The sequence below is a fragment of the Pelmatolapia mariae genome, linkage group LG10_11, assembly GCF_036321145.2.
Source record: "Pelmatolapia mariae isolate MD_Pm_ZW linkage group LG10_11, Pm_UMD_F_2, whole genome shotgun sequence".
In the NCBI taxonomy this organism is placed as follows: domain Eukaryota; kingdom Metazoa; phylum Chordata; class Actinopteri; order Cichliformes; family Cichlidae; genus Pelmatolapia; species Pelmatolapia mariae.
Window position 1 is genome coordinate 66,930,408 of NC_086236.1, and position 26,832 is coordinate 66,957,239.

At 39.6% G+C, this 26,832-nt stretch overlaps 1 protein-coding gene across 2 annotated transcripts in view; it reads right to left on the reverse strand.

Annotated features, from left to right (window-relative positions):
* The window catches only part of bbs9 (Bardet-Biedl syndrome 9), a 177,113-nt gene that overhangs the window by 72,273 nt on the left and 78,008 nt on the right, over positions 1–26,832 (reverse strand). For both annotated transcript variants that reach the window (XM_063484759.1, XM_063484758.1), the window contains 2 exons: positions 12,868–13,050; positions 2,827–3,076 (listed from right to left, as the gene is read on the reverse strand). In XM_063484759.1, coding sequence (XP_063340829.1) covers positions 2,827–3,076; positions 12,868–13,050 — 433 coding nt within the window. The remainder of the gene's footprint in view (positions 1–2,826; positions 3,077–12,867; positions 13,051–26,832) is intronic.

Below are 26,832 nucleotides of genomic sequence, written 5' to 3' on the forward strand. Positions count from 1 at the left end.
ACAGTTGCTGTCGGTGTTGTTGGAAACGTAAACAAGTGTGCATGTTTACGGCCGGGTGAAAAAGCAACATCTGAGAGGGTTAGCGAACGCCTGTTTACTGCAGTGCAGCGTGTGTGTGTCTGTGTGTGTATGTGGTGTCTACATCTGTGTCAATTTTGGCAGAAGACCAAAAGAGAAAGGACAGACCGCATGACAAGAAAATGTAAATACAAACACATTCACCCTCTCTCTCTCTCTCTTTCTCACACACACACACACACACACACACACACACACACACACACACACACACACACACACACACACACACACACACACACACTTTATTGACCGACTTCTGCTCCACTGAACTATGCGCCGAATTACTGTAATCACTATAATCACTTATAAACATGCCTTTAACACTTTATAGACCTCTTTCTCTGTTTCTCTCTCTAACACACAAACACACATTTACACACACACACACACACACACACACACACACACACACACACACACACACACACACACACAGAGTACAGTACTAATTCTCAAAAACAAATGGATCCACAAATCTCATGGTGTATGTGGAGGATTTCAACTTCCTCATGCAGCCATGAACATTCACACATTTACCTTAAAACTGCTGGACAGTAAGTGTCAGCAGCACTGAGGAAAGAGTTGTGGATCAGACAAAGACTCGGCAGTAAACTCAAATGAGCTGATTTAACATCTGGCAAGGGAACAAGAATTTAAACTAAATACTGCAGCTACGACTTGCATATTCATACACTGATTAATTATGTTGATAAACGTGCCTTGTCCCTAGACCCTAGAATGTACATAAATAAAAAGCAAACAAGCAAACATGGTCCTGGAAAACCGTTTGGCACCACCAGGCACTGTTATGTCCCCTATGCTATTAGGCCACATCTTCACTGATAAATCGCACCAGCAAAATATGCAGATTTCCAGGAATTAACCACTTCTTTTTATAAGACAGAACACGTCTTGACTGAAAAGAATCAAACTGTCAATTTTAAACTAAATTTGGTTGGTTTTGGTCAAACAGAACTAGACATAAAAAATACTGAACATACAAAAGATACACCTGTTCAACTGTCTGTTAATACAAATATCTATTGACCCAATGATAAGGGATTGAGAAGTGATAAGAAGCCAAAAGTAACTCAAATAACCAGCAGAAGACCTCAGTGGGTTCTAATCCTGTCAGCTAAAAACAGAAAACTGAGGCTACACTTTGCACTGGGTTACCAACAGAAGACTGTTGAAGAGCAGAAGAGCTGATTTGTTTTGATTTTTGCTGCCTCGGATAGCACGGTCATAATTTAGCCATGAAAGCATGGATTTGTCCTGTCTTGCATTAACAGTTCAGGCTGCTCTTCCTTTTGTAAGGGCGTGGGGGACCATTAGTACCAACTGAGCATCGTTTAACACAGCGCCCCCTGAGTATTGTTGCTGACTAGTTCATCCCTTTATGACCACAGCGTACCCATCTTCTTTTAGCTGTTTCCAGCACCATGTCAAGAAGCTCAGATCATCTCAAATTCTTGAACATGACAGTGTCTTCACTGTGCTCAAATGGCCTCCAGATCTAAATCCAATAGGGCACCTTTGGGATGTGGTGAAATGGACCACATCATGGAGGTGCGGCTAACAAATCTACAATAACTGTGTGATGCTATCATGTCAATATAGACCAAAATCTCTGAGGAACGTTTCCAGCACCTTGTTGAATCTGTGCCATGAAGAATTAAGCCAAAAGAAGGTCCAACTCAATAGTAGCAAAGCATACCTAAAGTGACCGGTGGGTGTACATTTTGGTTTTTACTATAAAAGAGAGTTAAGAGAAGGAAGAGTATAAGGAGGTAAGAAAGGTAGTAGGGGTTGGGCTTGCAGAGTATAACTGATGATCTGTCAAAAAGTCCTTTAAAACTTCTGCCAAGAGTAAATGATCCATAAGGTCCCTGAGTGAAAGAGTTTATGTATTTGCATGTATATGCATGATTTTACGAGTGTCTACCTTGCAAAAATTATGTGAGTGTATATTTTTTATGCATGTGCCTGCACTGTGTAACTTATGCAGCTGTGTATGTGTACCTGTTTGTAGTGGTATTATTTATTATTTTTTTCACATACCTGTGTATATCATTTTCAAGGGTGTGTGTACTGATGCATTTAAATATGAGTCTCTGTGTTGGCTGTAAGGTGTTAAATGAATAGGGTCCATGTTTTTGCCTGCTGAGCCTTAAAATCTGCACCAAGGGACCATCTTACAAGGCTGTCCACCAGCACGCACACAGTATAACATGCACAGATTACAACACATGGGTACACACACACACACACACCACTGATTTTACCACTGAAACTGTTCAGTCAGCAATATGGTAGCAATGCAGTTCCCTCCCAAATTCTTTGATACTTTAGTTGGATCTTTCAGTATTTACATTGCTGGAACTGTTTGTTTTCTGCAAGAAACAGCAGAATTAAAGTATTTTGACTAAAATGATGAATGGGAAGTTCCCATCCTATAATCCCATGGTTGCATTTATCTAAAATACCAAAGCCAACAACTCAACAGAGAGGCAGAGTAATAACCTTTAAATAGGGTTACTTTAAGTTTAATTCATTTTTATTTATACAGTGCTAATTTACAGCAGCAATGGCCTTAAAGTACCCCGGCAACCTGAGTATTTAGCAGCATAACTGAAAGATGGCTCAGGGTCGCCTCATCCAGTCCTAAATATATTAAAAAGGAAATTTTGAGTCTAATTTTGAGTCAGTCTAAGTGGAATGTAGACAAGTAAACCAATGACTCACCAGGAACAGCAAGATTCTGGACTTGAGCAGGGACCTGGACATTAGCCTCAGAGGCCAGAGTGAGACGCCCTCCTTTGCCAATTCGTTCACAAAGCAGGGTGATGTGCTTCTTGAGACGGGCAGTGTCACTGGGGAGGCCCAGCACTGATCCTCCTGTCTGCGCCAGAGAAGTAGCCTGGTCCTTGGGGTTCTGTGACAAGCAGGTCCGTAGGAGGTGGGAGACGGCCGCATCACAGCTCTCTTCCCAACCCTGTGGAAAAAAATAGGAAGCTTACCTTATGCACTACCAGTCAAAAGTTTGGATACACCTTCTCATTTAATGGTCTTTCTTTATTTCATGATTATTTACATTGTAGATTCTCACTGAAGGTGTCAAAACATGTTCAATATTTTAGATTTTTTAAAACAACCTCCCTTTGCTTTGATTACTGCTTTGCACACTCTTGGGATTCTCTCAATGAGTTTCATGGGGTAGTCACCTGAAATGGTTTTCTAACAGTCTTGAAGAAGTTCCCAGAGATGCTGAGCACTTGTTTGCCCTTTTGCCTTCACTCTGGGGTCCATCTCATGCCAAAGCACGGATTTCACTGGTCAAATGTCCATTCCTTGTGTTTTTTGGCCCAAACAAATCTCTCCTCCTTGCCTTTCTTTAGTAGTGGTTTCTTAGTAGTTATTTGACCATAAAGGCCTGATTCGCGCTGTCTCCTCTGTTGATGTAGAGATATGTCTGCTACTGGAACTCTGTGTGGCATTTATCTGGGCTCTAATCTGAGGTGCTGTTAACTTGCGCTTTCTGAGGCTGGTGACTCAGATGAATTTATCCTCAGCAGCGGAGGTGACTCTTGGTCCTGCGACAGTCCTCATGTGTGCCAGTTTCGTCGTAGCGCTTGATGGTTTTTGCATCTGCACTTGGGGACATATTCAAAGTTTTAGCAATTTTGAAGTAATGATGAATGGTTGTTTCTCTTTATTTAGCTGATTGGTTCTTGCCATAATATGAATTCTAAAAGTAGTCAAATAGGGCTGTCAGATGTGTAACAACCTGACTAAAACACAACTGATGGTCCCAACCAAGAAGGTAAGAAATTCCCCTGAACCCTGACAAGGCACACCTGTGAACTGAAAACCATTTCAGGTGACTAAATCATGACACTTATTAAGAAAAGGCCAAGGGTTTGCAGCACTGTCAACAAAGCAAAGGGTGGCTACTTTGAGGAATCTAAAATTTAAGACAAGTTTAGAGTTATTTATCAATTTTTTATCAATTCTTTGCTACATAATCCCATATATCTTGCTTCATATATTTGATGTCTTCAGTATGTATCTACAAAGTAGAAAGTAGTAAAAATAAAGAAAAACCCTTAAATGAGAAGATGTGTTCAAACTTTTGACTGGTAATGTATGTTTAATTATTGAGATAGAGCCTGAAAGAAGAATGGCATAATGGACACAGAAGGCCTGTATTATAGTAACTGTCTTAGTAAGTTTTCAGAAACAAGAAATCAACATTCAGAGAAAAATAATAAATACTATCAGATTGCTAGTTAATAACAGAAACACAAGTTTAGAATGTAGAACTAAGACTGGGAGGTGTGAGGTTAGATTTGTGCTTCACTAAAGTAAAAAGGGATGGCGCAAAAAGAAGCTAGAGCAAAGAATAGAGGGTAAAAATTGTGCATAACAGAATACATTAAACTCTTCAAGGCAGATTCAAGGCAGATCCACTCAAAAAAAAGAGAAATGAGGAGGAAAGAACCATGAGTGCATGACTTTGGAAAGGTGATGGAGAAGAGACAAATAGTTAGAATAAACAATTTTAGCCTTTTAATTTGATGCCCTGTTGAATTTTGACATTTATGATTTATGAGAGAGCAAGAAAATGATAAGACATTCAGAATCGAAAGAAAAGAAAACACACACACACACACACACACACACACACACAAAGCCACAGTAATAAAACAGTGAGGAGGGTTTGGTCTCTTGTTGTCCCCCGTTCATCTCTCATCCTTCACCCACGCATACATACACAAATATACCCAACTCATCCTACTAAAAACCATCTCATCTGAATGGGTGATTTAGATGGGTAGGTCTGAGGATGATGTGGTATGTGCATGAGTGTGGTTTGGGAGGGTAAGGGTGTGTTGACAGGTACCCCCCCACCCTCCTAACCCCCCCACCCATCTCTCGTTCCCCTGCCTGCCGCCATGCTGATAGGCCCCTAATGAGCCATAATGACAGGTAATCAACCCTGTAATGATGATGACAGAGAGATACAGACAGAGACAGGGGAAAGAGCGAGAGAGAGAGAATGCAGGAGTGTGAGAGAGAGAGAGCTAAAGAGGACGAAAGAGCGAGAGAGAGAATGGGGGGGGGGGGGTGAAGGACATGAGATGATGATGGAGGGAAAGGCAAACACAAAAAAAATTAAACATGTGGAAAGCCGAAAGATGAGCAAAGACAAGAGTAAAGAAAAGACACTGGAGGAGTCTGGAAGGAGAAAAATTAAAGAGGAGGAGTAGGAGGAGGCGAGATGGAGGTTGGTGACCTATTCTTACAACAATACCTCACCAGGTTATCAAATACTTGGAACAACATAACTGCAGGTTTCTGTGGAAACTTGGCATGCTCATGCACGCGCTCGCTGAAACATACGTTCCACATGCTGCGGAAGAAAATTAAACGTCTCTAAACCTAAACTGCAGACATTCATCCTCCTGAAGGAGAAGAAAGGAAGCAAAGAAAGGTGGAGCTGAGCGGTTTTGGATCAAGGCCAGAGCGATAAATTACGGCAAAGTTCCCACTAATGCAGAAATAGAAGAGGAATTTGTTTTCTGTACCAAGAAACAAGAGAGGTTTTGTATTATTTGGTCATCTTTAAAGACTTTTTGAAAAGAGAAGTTGTACAAGTGCAGCAAAGAAGCATGACAGAGCTTCTATTTTCCTTGTGTGTTTATGATAGCAAAAAGGAATCTTTTTTGAACTTTTACCAACACTTCAGAGTGGAAAGTTTTAGTTTTGTGTATATTGACACTGTATAGACACAGATTAGATCAGTAAATAAAAGTACCCTGTTGAATAACACTGAATGTATGATTATCCAAAACGTTAAAATGCCATTTTTACCTTGTTTTTTCTTAAGTGCACAAAAAAGCTGATACTCAGTGAGAGCAATACCAATCGCATCACTTTTGAGTCATGCATTAACTCCGCATTATACCGCATTACAAACAAACACATTAAAATAAAGCACATGTGGTATTATTAGCTTAGACAAACAGAACCAGTTATGAATAGTTTGACCTTTAAACCTGTATAGCTTCAATGTTCCACTGTTGAAGTACCAACAAAGACAAACCTTTTTTTTTCTTTGTTCTTATTAAATAGTTTCCTCAAAAAGCCTATGGACTGCATCAGGAATATCAGGTCTGACAATGGGAGAAACCCCGGGTGTAACTGCAAAATTACAGGCTGGCAATACATAAATTATAACAGAGTCTAGCACACAACCTTGGAGGACTCCCAAAGAGACAGGTAAAGGTTCAGAAAGCAATCCCTCTGCAGTCCTGATATCCTCATCAAGACTGCGAATGTCATTTGAGAGACCGGAGTTACGGCTCTGTGAGAACAATGCCATACAGTCAGTCTCAGGGGGAAACATTACCCACACAATCATCCTAAGACCAAATCAAGAGTGGATTTAGTACAGTATCAGCTACCTTCCTTAACTTCTGGGTATAATCAACTTTAATACATCTATTTACTGTAAATGCTTACTTACTGACAATCAGAAGCTCTCAGAGTCAGGAGGCCTATTATGTCATAAAGAAACCTGTGGTTTGACTATAGATCCACAATATGAAGGAAGAAATTATGGACAAATATAACCTCTTTATTTCATAATAATTAGATGCACAGAATCTAGTTCAGTCTGAGTTATTAAGTATGCCAAACAACAGGTATGGAAAGTGGAACAGTTTGTTTTAAATTATAGAATTATGACCTCTGACCTTCTTGAGGTCTAGGTCACTGAAACTTGAACTCAGCCAAGGTTTTTAAGAAGAAGCACCTATGGTATGAATGTAAAAATACTATATCGCCATGTTTTCATGTTATCACATTTGCAAACTTTAGTGTCTATGCTGTCTACCCCCAAAATTATGGTTGAATACAAAAAACCCCACCATAACATGATTGTTTGATAGATAGATTGAAAATTCTCTTTCAAATGTCTTAACATTGTTTAAACGTTTATAGAACCATTTGACTTGATTCTGCTGTGATTTAAGGCTACAAAACACTTTCAGGAGCTATATCTGTATATCTGTTGAGACATGGACAGGGAGCCTTGAGGGGTGTCCTTTGGTGTCTGTCACCAGAGTGCTGGCATTGGATCATTTAGATCCTGTGGACTAAAGATCAGAGCTTCTGTGGATGTAACTTGTTCCAGCACCTTTTGCACATGTTTGCTGAGACTGGAATCATCTGGTCATGTCTTGTTCCTTTAGCCATTTCATAACTACATATATATATATATATATATATATATATATATATATATATATATATATATATATATATATATATATATATATATATATATATATATATGTATATGTATATATATATATGTATATGTATATATATATATATATATATATATATGTATATGTATATATATATATATATATGTATATGTATATATATATATATATATATATATGTATATATATATATATATGTATATGTATATATATATATGTATATGTATATATATATATATGTATATGTATATATATATATATGTATATGTATATATATATATATATATATATATATATATATATATATATATATATATATATATATATATATATATATATATATATATGTATACAGGTCCTTCTCAAAAAATTAGCATATTGTGATAAAGTTCATTATTTCCTTTAATGCACTGATAAACATTAGACTTTCATATATTTTAGATTCATTACACACAACTGAAGTAGTTCAAGCCTTTCATTGTTTTAATATTGATGATTTTGGCATACATAACTCATGAAAACCCAAAATTCCTATCTCAAAAAATTAGCATATTTCATCCGACCAATAAAAGAAAAGTGTTTTTAATACAAAAAAAGTCAACCTTCAAATAATTATGTTCAGTTATGCACTCAATACTTGGTCGGGAATCCTTTTGCAGAAATGACGGCTTCAATGCGGCGTGGCATGGAGGCAATCAGCCTGTGGCACTGCTGAGGTGTTATGGAGGCCCAGGATGCTTCGATAGCGGCTCATCCAGAGTGTTGGGTCTTGCGTCTCTCAACTTTCTCTTCACAATATCCCACAGATTCTCTATGGGGTTCAGGTCAGGAGAGTTGGCAGGCCAATTGAGCACAGTAATACCATGGTCAGTAAACCATTTACCAGTGGTTTTGGCACTGTGAGCAGGTGCCAGGTCGTGCTGAAAAATGAAATCTTCATCTCCATAAAGCTTTTCAGCAGATGGAAGCATGAAGCGCTCCAAAATCTCCTGATAGCTAGCTGCATTGACCCTGCCCTTGATAAAACACAGTGGACCAACACCGGCAGCCGACATGGCACCCCAGACCATCACTGACTGTGGGTACTTGACACTGGACTTCAGGCATTTTGGCATTTCCCTCTCCCCAGTCTTCCTCCAGACTCTTGCACCTTGATTTCAGAATGACATGCAAAAGTTGCTTTCATCATGGACCACTGAGCAACAGTCCAGTGCTGCTTCTCTGTAGCCCAGGTCAGGCGCTTCTGCTGCTGTTTCTGGTTCAAAAGTGGCTTGACCTGGGGAATGCGGCACCTGTAGCCCATTTCCTGCACACGCCTGTACACGGTGGCTCTGGATGTTTCTACTCCAGACTCAGTCCACTTCTTCCACAGGTCCCCCAAGGTCTGGAATCGGTTCTTCTCCACAATCTTCCTCAGGGTCCGGTCACCTCTTCTCGTTGTGCAGCGTTTTCTGCCACACTTTTTCCTTCCCACAGACTCCCCACTGAGGTGCCTTGATACAGCACTCTGGGAACAGCCTATTCGTTCAGAAATTTTTTTCTGTGTCTTACCCTCTTGCTTGAGGGTGTCAATGATGGCCTTCTGGACAGCAGTCAGGTCGGCAGTCTTACCCATGATTGCGGTTTTGAGTAATGAACCAGGCTGGGAGTTTTTAAAAGCCTCAGGAATCTTTTGCAGGTGTTTAGAGTTAATTCGTTGATTCAGATGGTTAGGTTAATAGCTCGTTTAGAGAACCTTTTCATGATATGCAAATTTTTTGAGATAGGAATTTTGGGTTTTCATGAGTTATGTATGCCAAAATCATCAATATTAAAACAATGAAAGGCTTGAACTACTTCAGTTGTGTGTAATGAATCTAAAATATATGAAAGTCTAATGTTTATCAGTGCATTACAGGAAATAATGAACTTTATCACAATATGCTAATTTTTTGAGAAGGACCTGTATATATATGCACATGCTGGGGCACAGTGTCTTGATGGGGAGGAAGGGTACAGCCATTGGAGAGTGCGTTTAGTATTAGGGGTGCTTTTGGTCTGTAGCGTTGAATAGTCAATCAAAGTGACATCCACATCAGTGGCAAGTCCCAAGGTTTCTGACAAGAAAACTACAATAGAACAAAATGATCGGTGCAAATTACTTCACCTATCACTGGTTTTAAAGTTACGGCTGATGTATAGTCGTACATCAGCCGTCTATAGTGTTAGTTCAGAGAGTGAGAAGCCTGAGCAAGACTGGCATTATGACTGTATCAAGAAACTGGGAGGAAAATAATGCGAAAAGGAAGGACAAGATAAGAAACTAAAGCAGAAGCAGGAGGTGTTGACAAAGTGAGAAAAACAGGGTAAAGAACGCACTATGGTATAAACAGAAAAAAAAGCAAGAGGGATGATGGAGAGTGGTAACACTGCTGGTGTTAGAAATAGAGAATAGAAAAACAATGAGCAGTGAGATGAGGATGAAAAGTGGGAAAGAGGGCAGAGTGGGAGGAGGACACAGAGGGAGGAATGCATGAAGAAAAAAAGGAGGTGTTCTGCTTGGCTGCAACTAAATGAGACGTTTCGTTAGATACCCCACAGATGCATTTCCTCTGGTGTTCCTCCCTCTCCTTTTTTCTCTACCTCCTCCTAATTTTTGACCTTGTTATTATAAATATTTCTATTTTCTTTCAGATAAAAAGCAGTGTAATGAGCCTGCACTCAATTCCAAATATCCTGAGAAGCATAAACTTTGCCACAGATTTTTGCCATTCTTGGAGTTCTTTGTGCTTTCCAATCACATAATATGAAAGTGACATGGGTCATTTGGTATTGTATTATATATTTTAGTTATTCTGCATTTCAGTGAGCAGAGATTGCTGTGTATAGTATCTCCTTTGTCAAAATGAATCAACTTTCATATTTCAGTCTTCTACAATCTTCTGTCTCAGAGGTGCAGCAACAGGTGCATGTTCAATGGTTTTTCACAGAGCTGTGCACCATGATTTTTTTTAAAGTGGACACCAATTGTTGTTCAATATGAGCTCCACTACCTGTGACTTCATCATTATCCCCAAAATAAAGTTCAACTTCAAATGTCATTGTTTTGAAACCAAGTGGAAAACTCCAGAGCTGAAAATGAAGTAAATGCACAAGTGGCAAAATTTACAGTTCCTCTAGGTGCCACTTCATGCTGGCTCCAGAAGGGAGACATTCCCCATAGACGGCCAGGTTAAAATGGCCAATTTTACAGCATCAAAAAGCATATTTGCAGCCTGGTAAAAAATGGTTTTGGCCTCTATGGACAGTTACCCTATCATAAATAATCTGGTAATTTTTTTTTACAACTCATCCACCTGGTGTAGTCATTAAACCGGACCTCTTTACTGTGTGTGTGTGCGTGTGTGCAGCATTTATGCCTTTTTGAGCATTTTTAATGGATTACCTGACTAATGTTATGGCTTACTCTGCAGTACAGAGCATCCAAAAAGTTATTGCTTTGGTTTTGGAGAGTAAAATTCCAGCATTATTTTAGTCTGAGCACCAGTTACCTGATATGCATGTCTGTGGATTGTAGCCATATAGTTTATGAATTTAGTTTGCTAACTAAGCTAATTAGCATCAGCTGATAAATTATAAGTCCACCCTCTCGTGAGTGATGTCAGCGTGGCTCCATCCATCGTTCACGCTGACAATGAACTGTATGCACAAGTATCTGGGTCAGAATGGCAGCGACCTATGAATAGCAGCCACATTGCTGTCCTGTCCTAGGACATACCTTGCAGGAAAAATTTTAATTGCATGTTTGTTTGTTTATTATTATTTTTAATGAGTGGACTAACAGAACTTTGGGATCATGTGCTGTACTGGAGTTTGCTCTCCAAAAACAGTATCTCGATCAGGATCATCTCCGCGGGTAAAGCTGCTCAGTGAGACTGAACTGAAATTATGAAAATTGCATTTTTACTGAAAAATGAAAAAAGCTCTGCATTTGAAAAAGTTCCAATAAATGGGTAATGGGTAACAGAAGAGAATGTAGGAATTTACTAATGAATTCAAGCTGGAGAAATACTTAACTAAGTTAGCCAATCGTTCATTTTGGCTGAAGAATTGATAGCGTCAATAGAGAATAAATGCTGGAAAAAACAGAGTTGGACTTGGATTATGCACCAAACTATAGCCTTGACTCTTCTACCTCTCCTCCCTCTGTCTTTCTCCTTTAACTGGCTCTCTCTTTTTCCTTTAATCCAGCTGTTCCACCCCCATTCTCCTCAGAGACTTTATTCATATCTGTGACAATCCTGGAATTAACTGAGTGACGGACTTGTACTCACCTGGAATGACCTCGCCAGTGCACCCACAGAAACGGTAAAAAGTCAAGATGAAGATTTAGTGTTTTTTGAAAAAAGAGTTTGCAAAATTTTGACTTGAATAATAAAAAAACAATTCCCTCTCAACAAAAGAAGTGCCTAGGTGCAATAAGCCAAAATAACACGTTACACAAAGAAAAATAAATGTTCTAATAACTTAATAAAAACTCCACCGGAATCTCAATAGATGTTGTCACAGCACTGCATCAGGTAATGTAAATTTCCTAAAATAACCCTTCAGTCCACCTGTTTGTCTTAATGTTGTGGACATGACCCTGATTACTACTAATTTACTTAATGCCATTAATCCCATTTAAAATAACACACACATACACAAACTTACTTTCACAGTCCCTCGAGGCTCATCAACTGACCCTCTGAAGCTATTTCTGTCTACAATCACAGTGCGTGCGTACTGTAAGATATTTTATGCGCAGTTGTGTGCATGTGTGTAACTCTGCGCCGTTAGCGAAAGCTGGAAATAGACACAGTCGTAATGAGAGGTTCAGGGGATTGATCAGAGCTATGGAAAAACTAATACAAACACACCCACAGTGGGCACTCGCCGTCCCGATGGAGTGACAAATCTTTCGTGGTCTGACTGCAGCAAATGGAGGAGCTCTGTCAACACGGCAGTTTATACGGAGCAACATGCACAACCCACGCTCACATAAGCACAAACACACATTCAAACACACACAAAGCTTGACGTCTGAGTCAGAGGCTCTTTAAAGAGCAATATGCCATCTATTCACACTAGGACCTTTCTTTGACCTTGACCTTTTGCGTGTATTTGTGTATTTTATATATATTCACACATGCATGCACACACTCACACTCACACACACACACATAGAAAGCTTTAATGGTCAAATTATGAACAGGTACCACAGAACACACTCTGACTCTGTGCAGAGCTGACGGGTGAGTGTTGAGTGCTAAAAACTGAATGTGTGATTGAGTTTGTGTGTGTGCGTTTGTGTGTGTATTCCTCAGAGACCAGAAGTACTTAATGTATTTTAAAAGTTTTTAGAGAGTGTGTTTAAACTGGGTCTATGTATACTGAGCAAGCTGCAGATGGATGGACAGATACTGACATGTTAATGGCCACCTGTGTGTGTGTGCGTGAGTGAGAGACTGTGTACCAGCTGCGGTGTGTCCTGCAGCAGAGGAAGCAGTGTGGCCTCCAGGATGCTGGTTTGATCGGGGGTCAGGCCCTGCCACAGGGACAGCAGGAGCACGAGAAGGTGTGTGGCACTCCGCAGACGAACAAACGCCTCTTCCAGCAGTGCCCGGTTCTCCTCTGCAGCCTCTGCCAGTGCCATTACCTGGAGGAGACAGGAGCTGGTAAATCTCTCCTAATCATCACAAGAATCACCATTGTATACAGAGGTGATGATGATGCATTCATACATCAACAGTTTGCATTGCTATATTTACCACAGCGAGACTACACAGCGTTCTGAATCACATAAATGCGACAATGGTATTTTTAAAAGTAAAGGCAATACAATGTCAACATTTTGCATTTAAGGAGCTGTGACTTCACCTCTGATCTTGATCCAGTTTGTTTTATAAAAAACTTGAATACTTGTCAAAAATTATAAACATGCTTCAAAGTCAGCCTCTGGTTCCAGTCATTTTGAATTTTTGTGTATTTTCTTCTGAGTCATCTCCAAAATTATTATATTTTCTTAATATGACACAAAAGGCAGATTTCCCCCTTTTCTTTCTTGCTGGACCAAATGACGAATCATCCCTAAAAGCTTTGCTGGGTCACTTTCTCTACAACACACCCATTTATCCCCAAAGACTTGAAACATCAGCGGCAAAACCTGTGTAAACAGTTTTGTGAGCATCGAGTCTGCAGCATCTTCATTACTCTCACTGTGTGTTAGCCTGAATTCACCCTGAACCACTTCATCTTTGTATTATTTTTATAACGGGGGTCACAATTCCCTGCTGCAATATTAAGATCTCACAGTTCCATTTTGGCCTTTAAAATCTGAAATTAAATTTTAAAATAATGTGTAGAGATGACATGTGTGGCAAGATTTTTGATGGACTACCAGTTACAACGCAAGTCAAACACACTGCTTTGTCAGAGATGAAAGAGACAGTCAAATCATTTGTTACACTGTTATACACACAGGATGATTCTTCCTTCCTTTCTTGTCTAGTTTTAGCTAACCGGTATATTTACAGACAGAAAAAAAACACATATCTACAATGAAGCTAGAGCCTAAATCCGCATTCTATCTTAAGGCCACTAGAGGGCGACAGCTGTAGTTGCAAAAAGACGTCTGGTCCAGTAGAAGTTTATGGGAAAACAGCTTTCTGTTATTTCCTGTTTAAACATGTTCTTGCTCAATCTATGGGCTCAGTCTCTTATTTTGGGACATAATGAATAAAAAATTAACTCTGTTTCGTAAATCTTGATCATACCGCGTTTCAAAAAAGAGGATTATCTCATGTGTGAGGCTACATGACAAGCAACCTGTCAATGACAAGTTATCAGCCAACGGGTGTGTCCCTCCTCATCACATCCCATAGGTATGTTGATCTGGGTCCAATTCTAGTTCCCTTGAATGGTTAAGACTCTTGACCCATAAGACCCATATAAACATTAGTTTAGTAGTAGTCAGTTAAGCTACACTGGAAGTGATTCACAGCATTATGGTGACCAGAAATCATAGGAAGTGACTGACATTTTGCTACTTCAAGATACTACACGTGAATTAACCACTGGGAACAGAAAGATTTCAACAGATTTCAACATTTCTCAACTTCCAGGACAGCAACTGAAGAAACTAACTTAACCTGGGAATGAAGAATAGCACTGACTGATATATGACCTGTTAGTAGATATATGTATATTCATTACATAACTAACAAGCTCTCAGCTTAAAGGTAATGCGTAATATGCAAATCACACCATTTTACCACTTTAGGAGTCATATCAATTGGAAGATATTGCATTCAATATCCACATTATAACACCCACTTAAAGTTCCCACCTGTATGCTCGGTATGTTTTTAAAAATCATTGCTTTGACAATAACATCTTAAATGCACTACTTACAGGACAGTTCTGCAACAATTCTGTAAATTAATTAAATGTTACCAGTGGAAATCTTCCTTTTAGGATTTTTTCTAATATTTCTTCAACTTAAAAATTATTTCACTCTTTCCTTTACCAATATATTCTTCAACAGGAGGAAATAAACCCCAGTCCATTATTTCCATGCCCTTCAGTCTTTGTGTTTTATGGCTCTTTCCTGCAGACTACTGGATTTAGTTTTTTTTCTCTGAACAAACTGCACTGCTGTTCTCCGGTTAGAGCACTGGAAATCCCATTTACAGACTGTTTATTACGGATTTGCTTCTTTCTCAAGTTTAAAAATAAACTAAACTAAAAAGACGAAACACAGCAGAATTCAAATAAATTGTTCTCTATATGTAGAGACTGCTTGCTCTGATGACTTGCCCATACACTCGGTTGGCAGGATTTTCGAAGGCATGTTTTCTTAAGAATTGTAGGAATCAAAAACACAGACAGGGAGCAAAGAGGAATGAAATACTTGCTTTGCAATGAAGACGAGGTTAAACAGCACAAAAGTGAGGGTTAAGCTCTTCTAACGTTTACTCAAGTACGCAGCTCAGCATTAGAAGGCAGAAAGAGAGAGAATACATATATGAGGTGTGGTAGGACCAGGTGAACTCTGACCTTCAGTGAGGGGTCAGTCCTTTCATCCCTGTATCATTGCAATAACAGAGGAGTGGAGATGAGTAGAGAACAAGCGATGAAAGAGCAAGACGGATGAATAAGAAGACAACAAGAAAGGGCAAGCCGGATGAAGACGAGGGAAATGAGAGAAGCAGGAGGAGGAGGAGAGAGATGAACGGACAGAGAGAGAAAAAGAAGAGGTGAAAGCAGATCTGGGACTAATGGAAGAGTGTGTATTCAGATAAATGAGTGATCTGCAGGCCTGAGTGCCAACGTACGCCAGCAGTTTGTTTGACAAATGGATTCAGCGCTTGCCATTTGATACTGCGAAAACAGAGATGGAAGACTCAGAAATGAAGTGTGTGTGTGTGTGTGTGAGAGGGAGAGAGAGAGGGAGAGAAAGAGAGAGAGAGAGACAGAGTGAGTGAGTGAGTGAGTGAGTGAGTGAGTGAGAGAGTGAGTGTATATCTGTGTGCATGCTAGGGTAAAGCACCAATTGCTAAAGTAAGCCGTTTTGATTTGCGTAATACTAAACTACAAACATGAGTACATGGGAACGAGAGCCTCCTCTAAGACTAAGTGTAAACAGTCAGAGTTAAAGTCTTAATTCACTTCCTTTCATTTGGTGGTAAACCTAAAAGGACTCAAGCACTCATTCAAGGCTGAGGTCATCTGTGGGTGCCGTGTCATTCACAACTCTCAAGTTAGACACACATGCACACACATGCATACACATTCTTGCCAAATGATTAACTATTTCTCATCACTGTCTTGCCAGTCTAACCCAGTCTAACCTTCATGAGTACACAAAGACATAAGCTTGGCTTAAGTCTTTTAAAGAAGTGTGACCGAATGTAAATTATTTCTGACTCACTTGCTCTCTTCATTTTTTTTCCCTCTCTTCTGCCCTTGCATCTTGTACAACCATATGGTAAAAAGCTGTAAAATTCTGCACACTTATTGGGAACACTGCTCAGAGTATTTAGATAAATAATCCAGAAATTGCAAAATTCTGTTGGATCTTTGGGAGTCTAATTTTGTGAATTGTGAAAAAAAATAATATACGTTTAAAAACACTCACGAGCTACAACTCCAAGTACATGAACTCTTTATACTCTAATGCAAAATTTCTGCCATGCACCACACAGACACACACTGACTACCTTCATCCTTCTCAAGATACAAACAAAACCCCATCCACCTTCCCCTCGAGATCTCTGAAAATGTGCATGTGTGCATATCTGTGTGTGCGTATTGATAAAAGGCTCCAGGTTCGGTGAAGGGCTTCATTGTTGGCAGTGGGTCGACTCCACACACACACACTCTGATTGATGCCAGCTGAGAGAATACAAAGACACATTTAGCCTAAACACCCCCCCCCCCCCCACACACACACACACACACAGAACAGAGAGTAAAAACGTGCAAATGTGAACACACACCCATTTACACACAGATATGTACAGAATATATACACAAATTTTAAAAACAAATAACCAATACAAATCAGATTCCAGGAAGCCTGGACAGAAAAGGTGCTTAAAAAAATTATAAACTTGGACATCGATTCATGTGCCAACACCATCTTCCTCTCACAGCTAGTTAGCTGTGCGTCAGCAGCTGAACTACTGGTGACCTTAAACAACCTGCAGTTGAAGCTGCTGGGGTTACGACCTCCCGAGGTGTCTGCAATAAAGTCTGGAGTCTATTTGAAACACATAAAAGGGACATTCTGCTGCATCTTATGCACTTAAACCTGGTTTACATCTCAATGACAAGGCACAAGTTTGTGACAGTGTCATGGCCCTTTAACCTGGACCGTCAAAAAAAAAAAGTCAGAGGGAAAGACTGAAAGTCTATGAAACCTGTTATTAAAGAAAAATTCTCTCTATTAGAATTTCTTCCATCCATTCACTTGTTCATCTTGTTCAGATGCAAACGCAGAGTATAAAGCTTCCAATACAAGCCAACATTTTATGTTACTCTGGGGATTGCAAACCACACACAGACACATACACAAACAGTCATGTTTATCTATTCACGCACAAATGCACAAAGATATGCACACACATGTACTAAGAAAAGTACCCAAGAAAAGTACAGAAAAACACAAACAGAAATTAGCAATACCCTTATCTACCTTATCTATGGAAATGGAGTATTTAGAGCACACACACTATATATACATATACATATAAACACACACACACACACACACACACACACACACACACACACACGGACACATAAAAAAACCGTAACCGTGTCTTAAATTTAAGCTGAGATGCAACAAACATTTAAAAAGTTAGAGTTAAGAATTAGCTGCCCAGGATTCACATTTGGCTGCCATGCTGTTCAAAGGAAAAAAGAGAGGAGAAAAAGTTTCAGAATGAATTCTGTGCTTGACTAATGAAGTTTATTCTCAGTACATAAACCAACCTAGCACCCTAAAAATCATGTATATATGATGAGCAAGATATAGCTAATGTCATGTTCCTTTGAATTAACATAATGTGAAGATGGTTACAGTGGTTACAGCAGCGTTTAGGTCAAAGAAAGCAGCATTTTGAACTTTTTAAAATAGACAGGGCCAACTTATCTCTCAGAATAACCAACATGGCCAATAACTTATAATAGATATGCCCCATGAAGCAGAAAGAAAACACAGGAAATGCCACTAATGTAATTTCATTTCCTTGTGTTAATGCAGTTATAGGACTTATAAAGTGAAAAAAAAAAACGATAAAAAAAATGTAAAAACAAAAAAACTGACTCTAAAGTCGCCATCATAATATTAACTAAGACAATGCACAACAGCCCTGTCACAGTTCAAAGTGGCGCTTGAGCATGTGCCGGACTTGTTCAGTATTCTCCTGAGCAACAGGTACCACTACTCAGAAAGAAAACTTCACATCAGTGCTGATAAAGGGGCACAAGAAGTCAAAATCATATGCAAAGACACTGCTGTGTTTTTAAGCTTCCTCCACATGTGTCATCTTATGAAGCTGTTGAAGCATCGCTCTCTCTGAGCTCCTGCACCAATATATCACTGAAATGGTGGTAAAAACTGGCACGATTGTACACTTGTGTATTCAAGACAGTCATGGCCACACATCTAATGCCAGGATATAAAAGTCAGCGTGACAACAAGGCATGAAATCATGGCAAAGACACCAACTGTGATGTCACTTTTAGTGCACGCCTTTGTTTGTTAGGGTGGTAGAGCAAGCATAAACTAAGTGTAAGATGCCAAACAAGCCACTGGAACGTCAAGAATCACAGTATTTATCCTGTAACCCAATTAACATTCCCATCTTCTGACATATGCAATAATGACATTGCACACAATCATCATTTCTAACCTGTGTAACTGCTAGAGTAACTCAGACATATTCTTTGTCCCACATTTAATATACGGGGATCGGGTCAGTCACTCACTAGTAACATTAACATTACTTTTCTTTTCAAAAGCACTATTATACATGCTGTTAAATATTAACAGATATGATGTCAAACTTAAACTAGTAAAACTATGTCCTCAAAAACTGGTGGAAAAGTGCTACCCAGTCCATGACCTTCCACCGTGCAGCGCTGCAGTTGATAATTTGGTGTAGAATTTGTTCCTGTTTGACTTTCAACAGCTACAGTATAACTCAACACCAAGTTTGGACAATTTTACAACACAAAGCGCAAAAGCACTTGTGTAGCAGCTCAGATATCAAGTGGTGAAGTCTGTGAAAGGCTCTGCAGCAAATGCCGAGCCAAATACACACAAAAAAAAACGCATTTCTGTCAAACATCGCTGAACGTTAGTAAAAGTCAACATGGCGGCAAGTGGAAAAATAAAATAAAGGTATCTGCTGCCAGAGTTTTATCCTTACATAAAGTGAAACAGACAAGAAATAAAGCTCAGAGTGTTTTTGTGTGTGTGTTCCTGTGTGAGCGTATCCTCCACAGAGTCGACAGATTAGATGTTTCCTGCTCAGTAAGCCGCAGCAAACAGCATGGATGAACTCCAAGCCACAGACACACACATGCACACACATGCACACACAGTCCAATATGAAAACACATATGCATACATACAACGTAAAGATAGATGCGCCTACAAATACACAATTGACTTTGTGCACACAGTGCTGCACTATCTGTGCAAGTGGAAAATAACAGCAGTCCGTTTGGAAGAAAGCAACGTGGCAGAACACATCGCTCTCAGCCCAGGGTATTATGGGACGATCCATCAAGGAAAAGAGAGACAAGCTGGGTGAGAGTGAAACACAGACAGGGACAGGAGCAAAACAATGTTTTACAGGACAGGAAAGCAAAGGAGAAGTAAAGGAGATGGGTTACAGTATGAGTATAAAGAAAGAAATGAAGAACACAGTTGAAAAAGTTCACACTAAGGTCAAATGAATGTGTTACAGTTGGTTGTGTGTGCATGTGCATGCGTTTCCGTGTCTTAATTAAAGAGCAAATTAGAATCTCAGTTTAACGACGGCTGGAAATACAGAGCCCATTTCCTCACGCAGGACGACTAATAGACATACTCACAAATGGATACAATTACATAGACAGGCACAAGCTCCTGAAATCATCTTAAACACACACACACACGCGCGCACACACACAGTATCACTTACACAAACACTCACGATCGCACAGACTTCCATTAACATCCGTTCTGCTCACAATCAAATGTGCTTTCACTAACACAAGACCACATTTCCTCAGTACTGAAAGAACAGTAACAGATTCACTGTTTCACTTATGTGTGTCGAGGCCCAAATATCTAAATGTGTGTCTCATTAGAGTTCCTTTCTGCTGTTGCAGAGCCTGATGTTGGCTGCCAAACACCTGCAGACACGCACACAAACACAGTGCAGGGGTGTACAAAGACCTTCAGGGAGTTAACCTAAACAGTGCAGTGTCAGACACTAGCTTATGATATCATACTACACAAACATAAAGAGGTACCAAATACTTTTGATGTCTTCAGTCCATCACCAAAAAACATATTCTGCTTTTCACTTTGGTCTTTACCTCCTTAATCATCGTAGTCAGTTCAGGAAAATGATAGCGCTCATTGTGACTATTAAACGTACACTTTGAGTTACTTTGGCTTGGTTACCGAGGATCATTTAGCAGTGTTTGTCATGTTTGCAGCGCAGTGTTTGATCCTCTGCAGGTCAAACTGTCTGAAGGAAAAACTCATTATATGAGGATTGCAACCAACCAGTTTGACCACCAAAATGTTGAAGTGAAAAAAAGAAACCTGGGCAATAATGATTTCTTTAAAAAAGCAGATTGAGCTAAAATTGAAAGAGTCAGACAGTTAGATGGTATGTTGGGAGGTAGACATGCCGAGGACGGTGGAGACAGAGCAATCTGGTGGATGAGTGACAGAGTGATCAGCATCTCTTCTACCAGTGTCTGATAGACAGATAGCCAGACAGACAGACAGTAACCACTATTGTCTGTGGTCAAAACAAGCACACACACACACCGTGTTGATAACACTGTCTGTCTACACTCCCACTGATAAGACAAGAGGAGAGGGCAAGAGAGTGTAATAGACAGAAGGGGATGAGAGAGATGAGGGGAGAAAAAACTTGGAGGCCACAAAGAAATTGAATAAAATACAGAGAATAAAAGGTAGGGTGAAAAAAAGATTGTTTACTCAAGTCTGAATGGAGTACCGAATGAGGAAAGATGTAGAGGATAAAGTGATAGGATCTGGCAACCAAACCTGATCCAACCTCTCATGGTTTATCATCTGCTGGGAAAAGACTTGGAGCATATCCACCAGATAAGCATGAACTCCAGGCTTCCACATCCTCTTCTTTTGTTTGTCTTTATATCTACGCTTAACTTTATATCTACCGTACTCTGGCAAATTAGCTTTAGTAATCATGCACAAAATGTCTCATAAAAAAAAATCCCAATTAATTTTACTGTATTTTAGTGTGCAGGTCATTGAGCCTATCATCTTAAAACAATAATTTGTTAGTATATATACAGACAACATGCCATTATCGGCTGGAGGAAACCATCCGTCCAACTATCCGTCTTTTAGCGCTGATCCAAGTCCTGGTCACAGGAGCAACAGTCTACATAGACCTGCCTGAACATCCAAAGCCACTACCAGCTCTCCTGAGGGGATACTGAGGAGCTTCCATGAGTTATAGTCTTTCAAGATGAACCCATAGATTGTTTCAGGAAAGCTCTTTTCTGAGAAGAAAAAAACATCACAGATTCAGATTTTTTCTTTTCTTTTTTTGTCACCACAGCTCAACAGATCAACAGATCAATAAATAACAAACAACCCCAAGAGATAGATACAGTGTCATTATGACTGATGACACTAAACCACTCCATTTGTCAGTTTCCCACTTCATATTTCACCAAACTGTGAACAGGTGCCCCGAGATACTATAACTCCGCCATTTGAAGCAACTAGGCAACTAGTCATACCTGGAGGAGGCAGTCCACCCCTTTTTAGATAAGAACTGTGGCCTCAGTCTTAGAGGTGCTAATCCTCATTGTAGATGCTGCACTCTCAGCTCCAAACCACTGCAGTGTGAGCAGGAGGTCAGCATTACCGGTGTTAATCTGGATAACTCCAGGACTGATCAAAAAGTGCAAGAAGTACATTCTTGCAGCCCAACAAGGGCTTCTGAATTGCTTCTGAAAGCGGTATGGCAAGGGACTAAACTGAGGAGTGGTAAATATGTAACTGCCAATAGTGTTTTCACAGACATTACGGACACTGCTGTTACTATGAATACTGGATTTTCTGGACAAACCTCAAGTAAGGCAAGCAAATCATTATTGCAATATTATGCAGGTAGGACATGCCTCTCAAGTGCCACTGAAATATTTTTCAAGGAAATTGTTTTAAAATGTAAAAATATATCCAATTTTATAGAAAAATAAGTAAACTGCATATGTGAGAAGATGTAAGTAAACAATTATATTTTTTATATAGCTGATAGAAAGATTCATTTTGTCTAAAACAATTAAATCAACTGTTTTGGGCAATTTAGAAAAAAATTGGGCAGTTTGAGGAAAAACAGATATAGGGCAAAATGCCTTATAATTATTAACTAATTAGTTAAAGAAATTCAATAACATTCTGAAGATTACTTGATCAGTGACGATGAGCGATGTAGATCTAGAGGCTGATACCCAATCCACTGTTTCACTTTCTTTGATACAATCTAGATGGCTGTAAGCAACAACTAAATACCTCTAATGTAAAAAAATACAAGACATGTTAATGTTTATGTGGTTTCTTTGGTTAAACAAAAAAGTAAAAGTCTACTTTTTTGACCTCCTGCCCAATCAAGGCTGTCAGAGATGCTTTAACAGGCCGTCGTTCAGCGGTATGACTGCTCTAACCCTGTGCAGTGATTTATGAGGCTGTCCCACTCCGACAAAGAGTCAGCTGAACTCTTGTGTTTTTTCTGGGCTGGTGAGACTGAGAGAGAGAGGCCTTCTGCTTTTCTTTGACACGTGTGTTCACACGGTCATGAACAAAGAGCTTTATTCTCCACTGATAAGTTGTGGGTGGGAGAGCTGCACTCCCTCCCTCACTCTCCTCATTCCTCTGACTTATGGATGAATATGTCAGTCTTTCTGTAGTCAGAAAATGTCCTAAATATGGGCAGATCAGTTTACAGAAATGAACACAACTCCTTAAGAACAACATAACTTCATAACATACAAAAGCGGGATACATAGCTGCAAATACGCAAATACAAAAATTTCGCAATCACACATGCAAATTCAGACTTAAGGTGTCTACTGCTTAAATGCATTAAGGCATTTGGCTTTTATACACTGGCAAAAAATAAATTGTATGATTAAATCCAAACACCCTCTGCTTCCCTGTGAAACACACACACAGATGCTGAGGTCAATAGTTGCTACAGTGTGCTGGGTGGTCCTTAGGGGCCAGAGGCCCTGGATAGAGCAGGGGACTAAATTGCAGAGTGTGACCCACCGCAGTGACACCCAACCTAGGATTAACACCCAGGCCTAGCCCCAGACTGCCAGTAGCCCCAGGCTATGAGACCTGACCTTGACAGGTTCAGGAGTGACCTCCAACACCCACACACATTCGCTTGCTGGTTGACTCAAGGCCCACCCAGTGCTGACATAATGAGCGGGTTTGGTCCGTCCAGCTGGATGGAGGAGGGCGTGGGTTCTGTGTGAAGGCTGGACTGATGATTTTGGCTACGATTAGACGGCTTATCTTGCGTCCAAAAAATGTCTAGATTGTGTCTACACATAAATTTGATACAGATCTTCGGTCACACCTGCAGCACATTAAGTCACAAATGTGTCGAAAGAGCAGCAATAAATAACTTTAATAATTTTCAAAACTCAAATCATAGAAAATATCAAAATCAGAAAGGATTTGACAATGTGTTATAATAATATAATTGGAATATTAATATAATAATTATTTTTTCAAGTGACAGTTCACCCCTAAATTAAAAACAACAACAGTATTTTTTTACAATGTCTCTTTGTAGAAATTGTAATACATGTACTCAAAAATGACCCACAAACCTTGTCACGAGCTTTGTTAGTAGGAGCTATGCCCAACAGCTATATTACTCTGCAGAAGAAAATATCCCTCATGCGACAGGAGATGTACTGCAAATGCCACAGTTAAACGTGCCCAGAGACAGGCTGGCAACTATCTGGAGAGGTTGCAAGAAAAAAATATGTATTTCCTGAGTAGTTAGTTCTCAGCAACTAGTGGTTGCTGGCGGCTGAAAATTAAAACTGATCACACATTTTTATTTATTTTTTTTGCTGCACCAAAAATCTCTCCTTTGGTAGCTAGCAGACTGAAACAGTTGCCCGGAGCTTGCATGGAAGATGCCAACTTTTCTGCATAAACTTGCCAGCTATTGTCTGAGTGGTAGTGAAAACTGTGAAAGTGCTGTGAAATGTTTTGGTGAGATACAACTTTTACTCTGGTTTTACTACCCCTTCCATGCCAGCGTGACTGAGTTGTAAACAATCAGGAAAGGAAATATTTCAAAACACGCCCTATAACAGCTGGGATAGGCTCCAGCACCCCCCCTCTCCGCGACCCTGGAAAGGACAAGCGGAAGCAAATGGATGGATGGATGGATGCTTTGAACACCATTTTTATATATCCAAGAGAAGGCAGACATGTGTCAAAAACTCCACAACTGGATAACTGAACCAAAGACAATCCTGGATAAATAATAATACATGCTGCGGTAAACTTAAGAATAAAAGCCTAATAACTATTAGTTAGAAAATAATAAAATTGATCCTTAAATTACATCAGGAGGTGATGCATTGTCTTTGAGTGACACTTAAATGAATGATGCCATGTGTGCTCACCTACACACTAACTACATGTTTTACATGCTACATACCATCAGACATTTTTTTGTGTTCGACTGAAACCCAAAGGTCTTAAGCAACACGAGTTGTTGTGATACTTACCAAACAAAAATGTTAATGTCAAATGAGAAGAAGGTTTTAAAATAATAAGCATCGATGACTTTTAAATAACACCTGAGTATACTGTAAATCAGCGGTCCTCAACCTTTTTTGCGCCACGGACCGGTTTATGCCCGACAATATTTTCACGGACCGGCCTTTAAGGTATCGCGGATAAATACAACAAAATAAAACTAGTACCAGTACCGAAAAAAAGAAGATTTATTCATAACACACGTGAAAAGACCCAGGAAAACCGAGTTAACGATAAAAACGATAACAAAATAACGCTGAAAACCAAAAAACCCTGAAAACCATACATTTCACACCTGAGCCTCAACTCTCGCGGCCCGGTACCAAACGACTCACGGACCGGTACCGGTCCGAGGCCCGGGGGTTGGGGACTGCTGCTGTAAATGACTTTTACTAGAAAGTCAACAAAAGGGCAACTATGTGAGAGGCGTTTTATTTATGTTTTCATGCAAACTGTAAATCAAAAGCCATAACACTAAGACCTTACAAAAATACATATGAACATTTTCATGACAAACTGAGTCTCTTTCTAACTAATGAAAAGCATATGTATGGTAAAAAATGTTCTTACTTGACACACACACACCAAAAAAAAACACGCCATAAAGGCGTTAAAGTTTGAAAACACATCTTGCTATATTCGTGAAATAATCTCTGAGGATTTATCAAATTTCACAACCTTCTGCCTGGAATAAACTCTTGTTAGATCTAATATATCAAACTTGTAAATGTTTGATCAGTTCACTTATGCACAATATCTACAACACTTTTTTTTCACTTGCGTTTCCCAACATTTCCAAATGTGCCTTTAAGAAAACAACTGATATTGTTTCACCCAGACTGCATCAGCAGTACTAACAGTAGAGAGTTGGGAAAAAGCTGGATTCAATTATTAACTAAACAATTGTTCATGTTTTTATATCACAGAAAATGTGTCTGTAATGAAAGCACACTGGAAAAGCTGGAAACATCTGGATGTGACATCACATTGTCTGAATGAGGAGGTCAGCCCAGGTGAAAGAAAGGGAGAAAGTGGAGACGGAGGGTGTAGAACTAACGCACACATGAATATAATACACACACACCTAATAAAGAGGGCAGACACAGCTGTTTGGAAGTGTGGTTGAGGTCAGAGTTCAAACAGATATACTGAGACACTCGTGCCCTAAAGCAAGGTACTTAAAACAATTCACACTGAAGCATGCATGCACATATATGGTCCCCACACGAAATTCAGACATTTTCCCGAAGAGACCTGCATGCACACATGCAATGCACGCTGTTAGCGAGATTGTATTAATAGCATGTGATGTGACTTAACTGAAGGGCCCATTTCACCAGAACAGCTGCAAATGCAGTGTGTGTGTGTTTGTGTGTGTGTGTGTGTGTGTGTGTGTGTGTGTGTGTGTGTGTGTGTGTGCGCGCGCGTGTGCGCGTGTGTGTGTGCATATGTGTGGCTTTAAACCTTCCTCAAAAGCCAAAAAATATATGAACTCTACCAGCCCGACTGAGAGTTCAGTGGTGCAAGAAAACACAGGCCTCACACACATTTTCTCACAGTCTGACTCTCAGCTGCTCAAAAGTAAAATCAAATATTTACTATGCACTACAATAAAATGATTTAATTCAAATGTGTTAAAACAGACCAAAGAGCACAAAACTCTGCAGCAAAACGAGACATTTAAGTTGTGTTTGGGGAAATCTATTGAGTCTCACTGACACATACAATTCTGTTTCCTTTCAAAGCTCTATTAATCATCTTTTACATAACTGAGAAGTTCTTCCAAGACACCATCATAGATGATAATGTCCACTTTCAAGGTGGGTGGTTATGCAAGACCTCTACTTAATTTTTAACAAA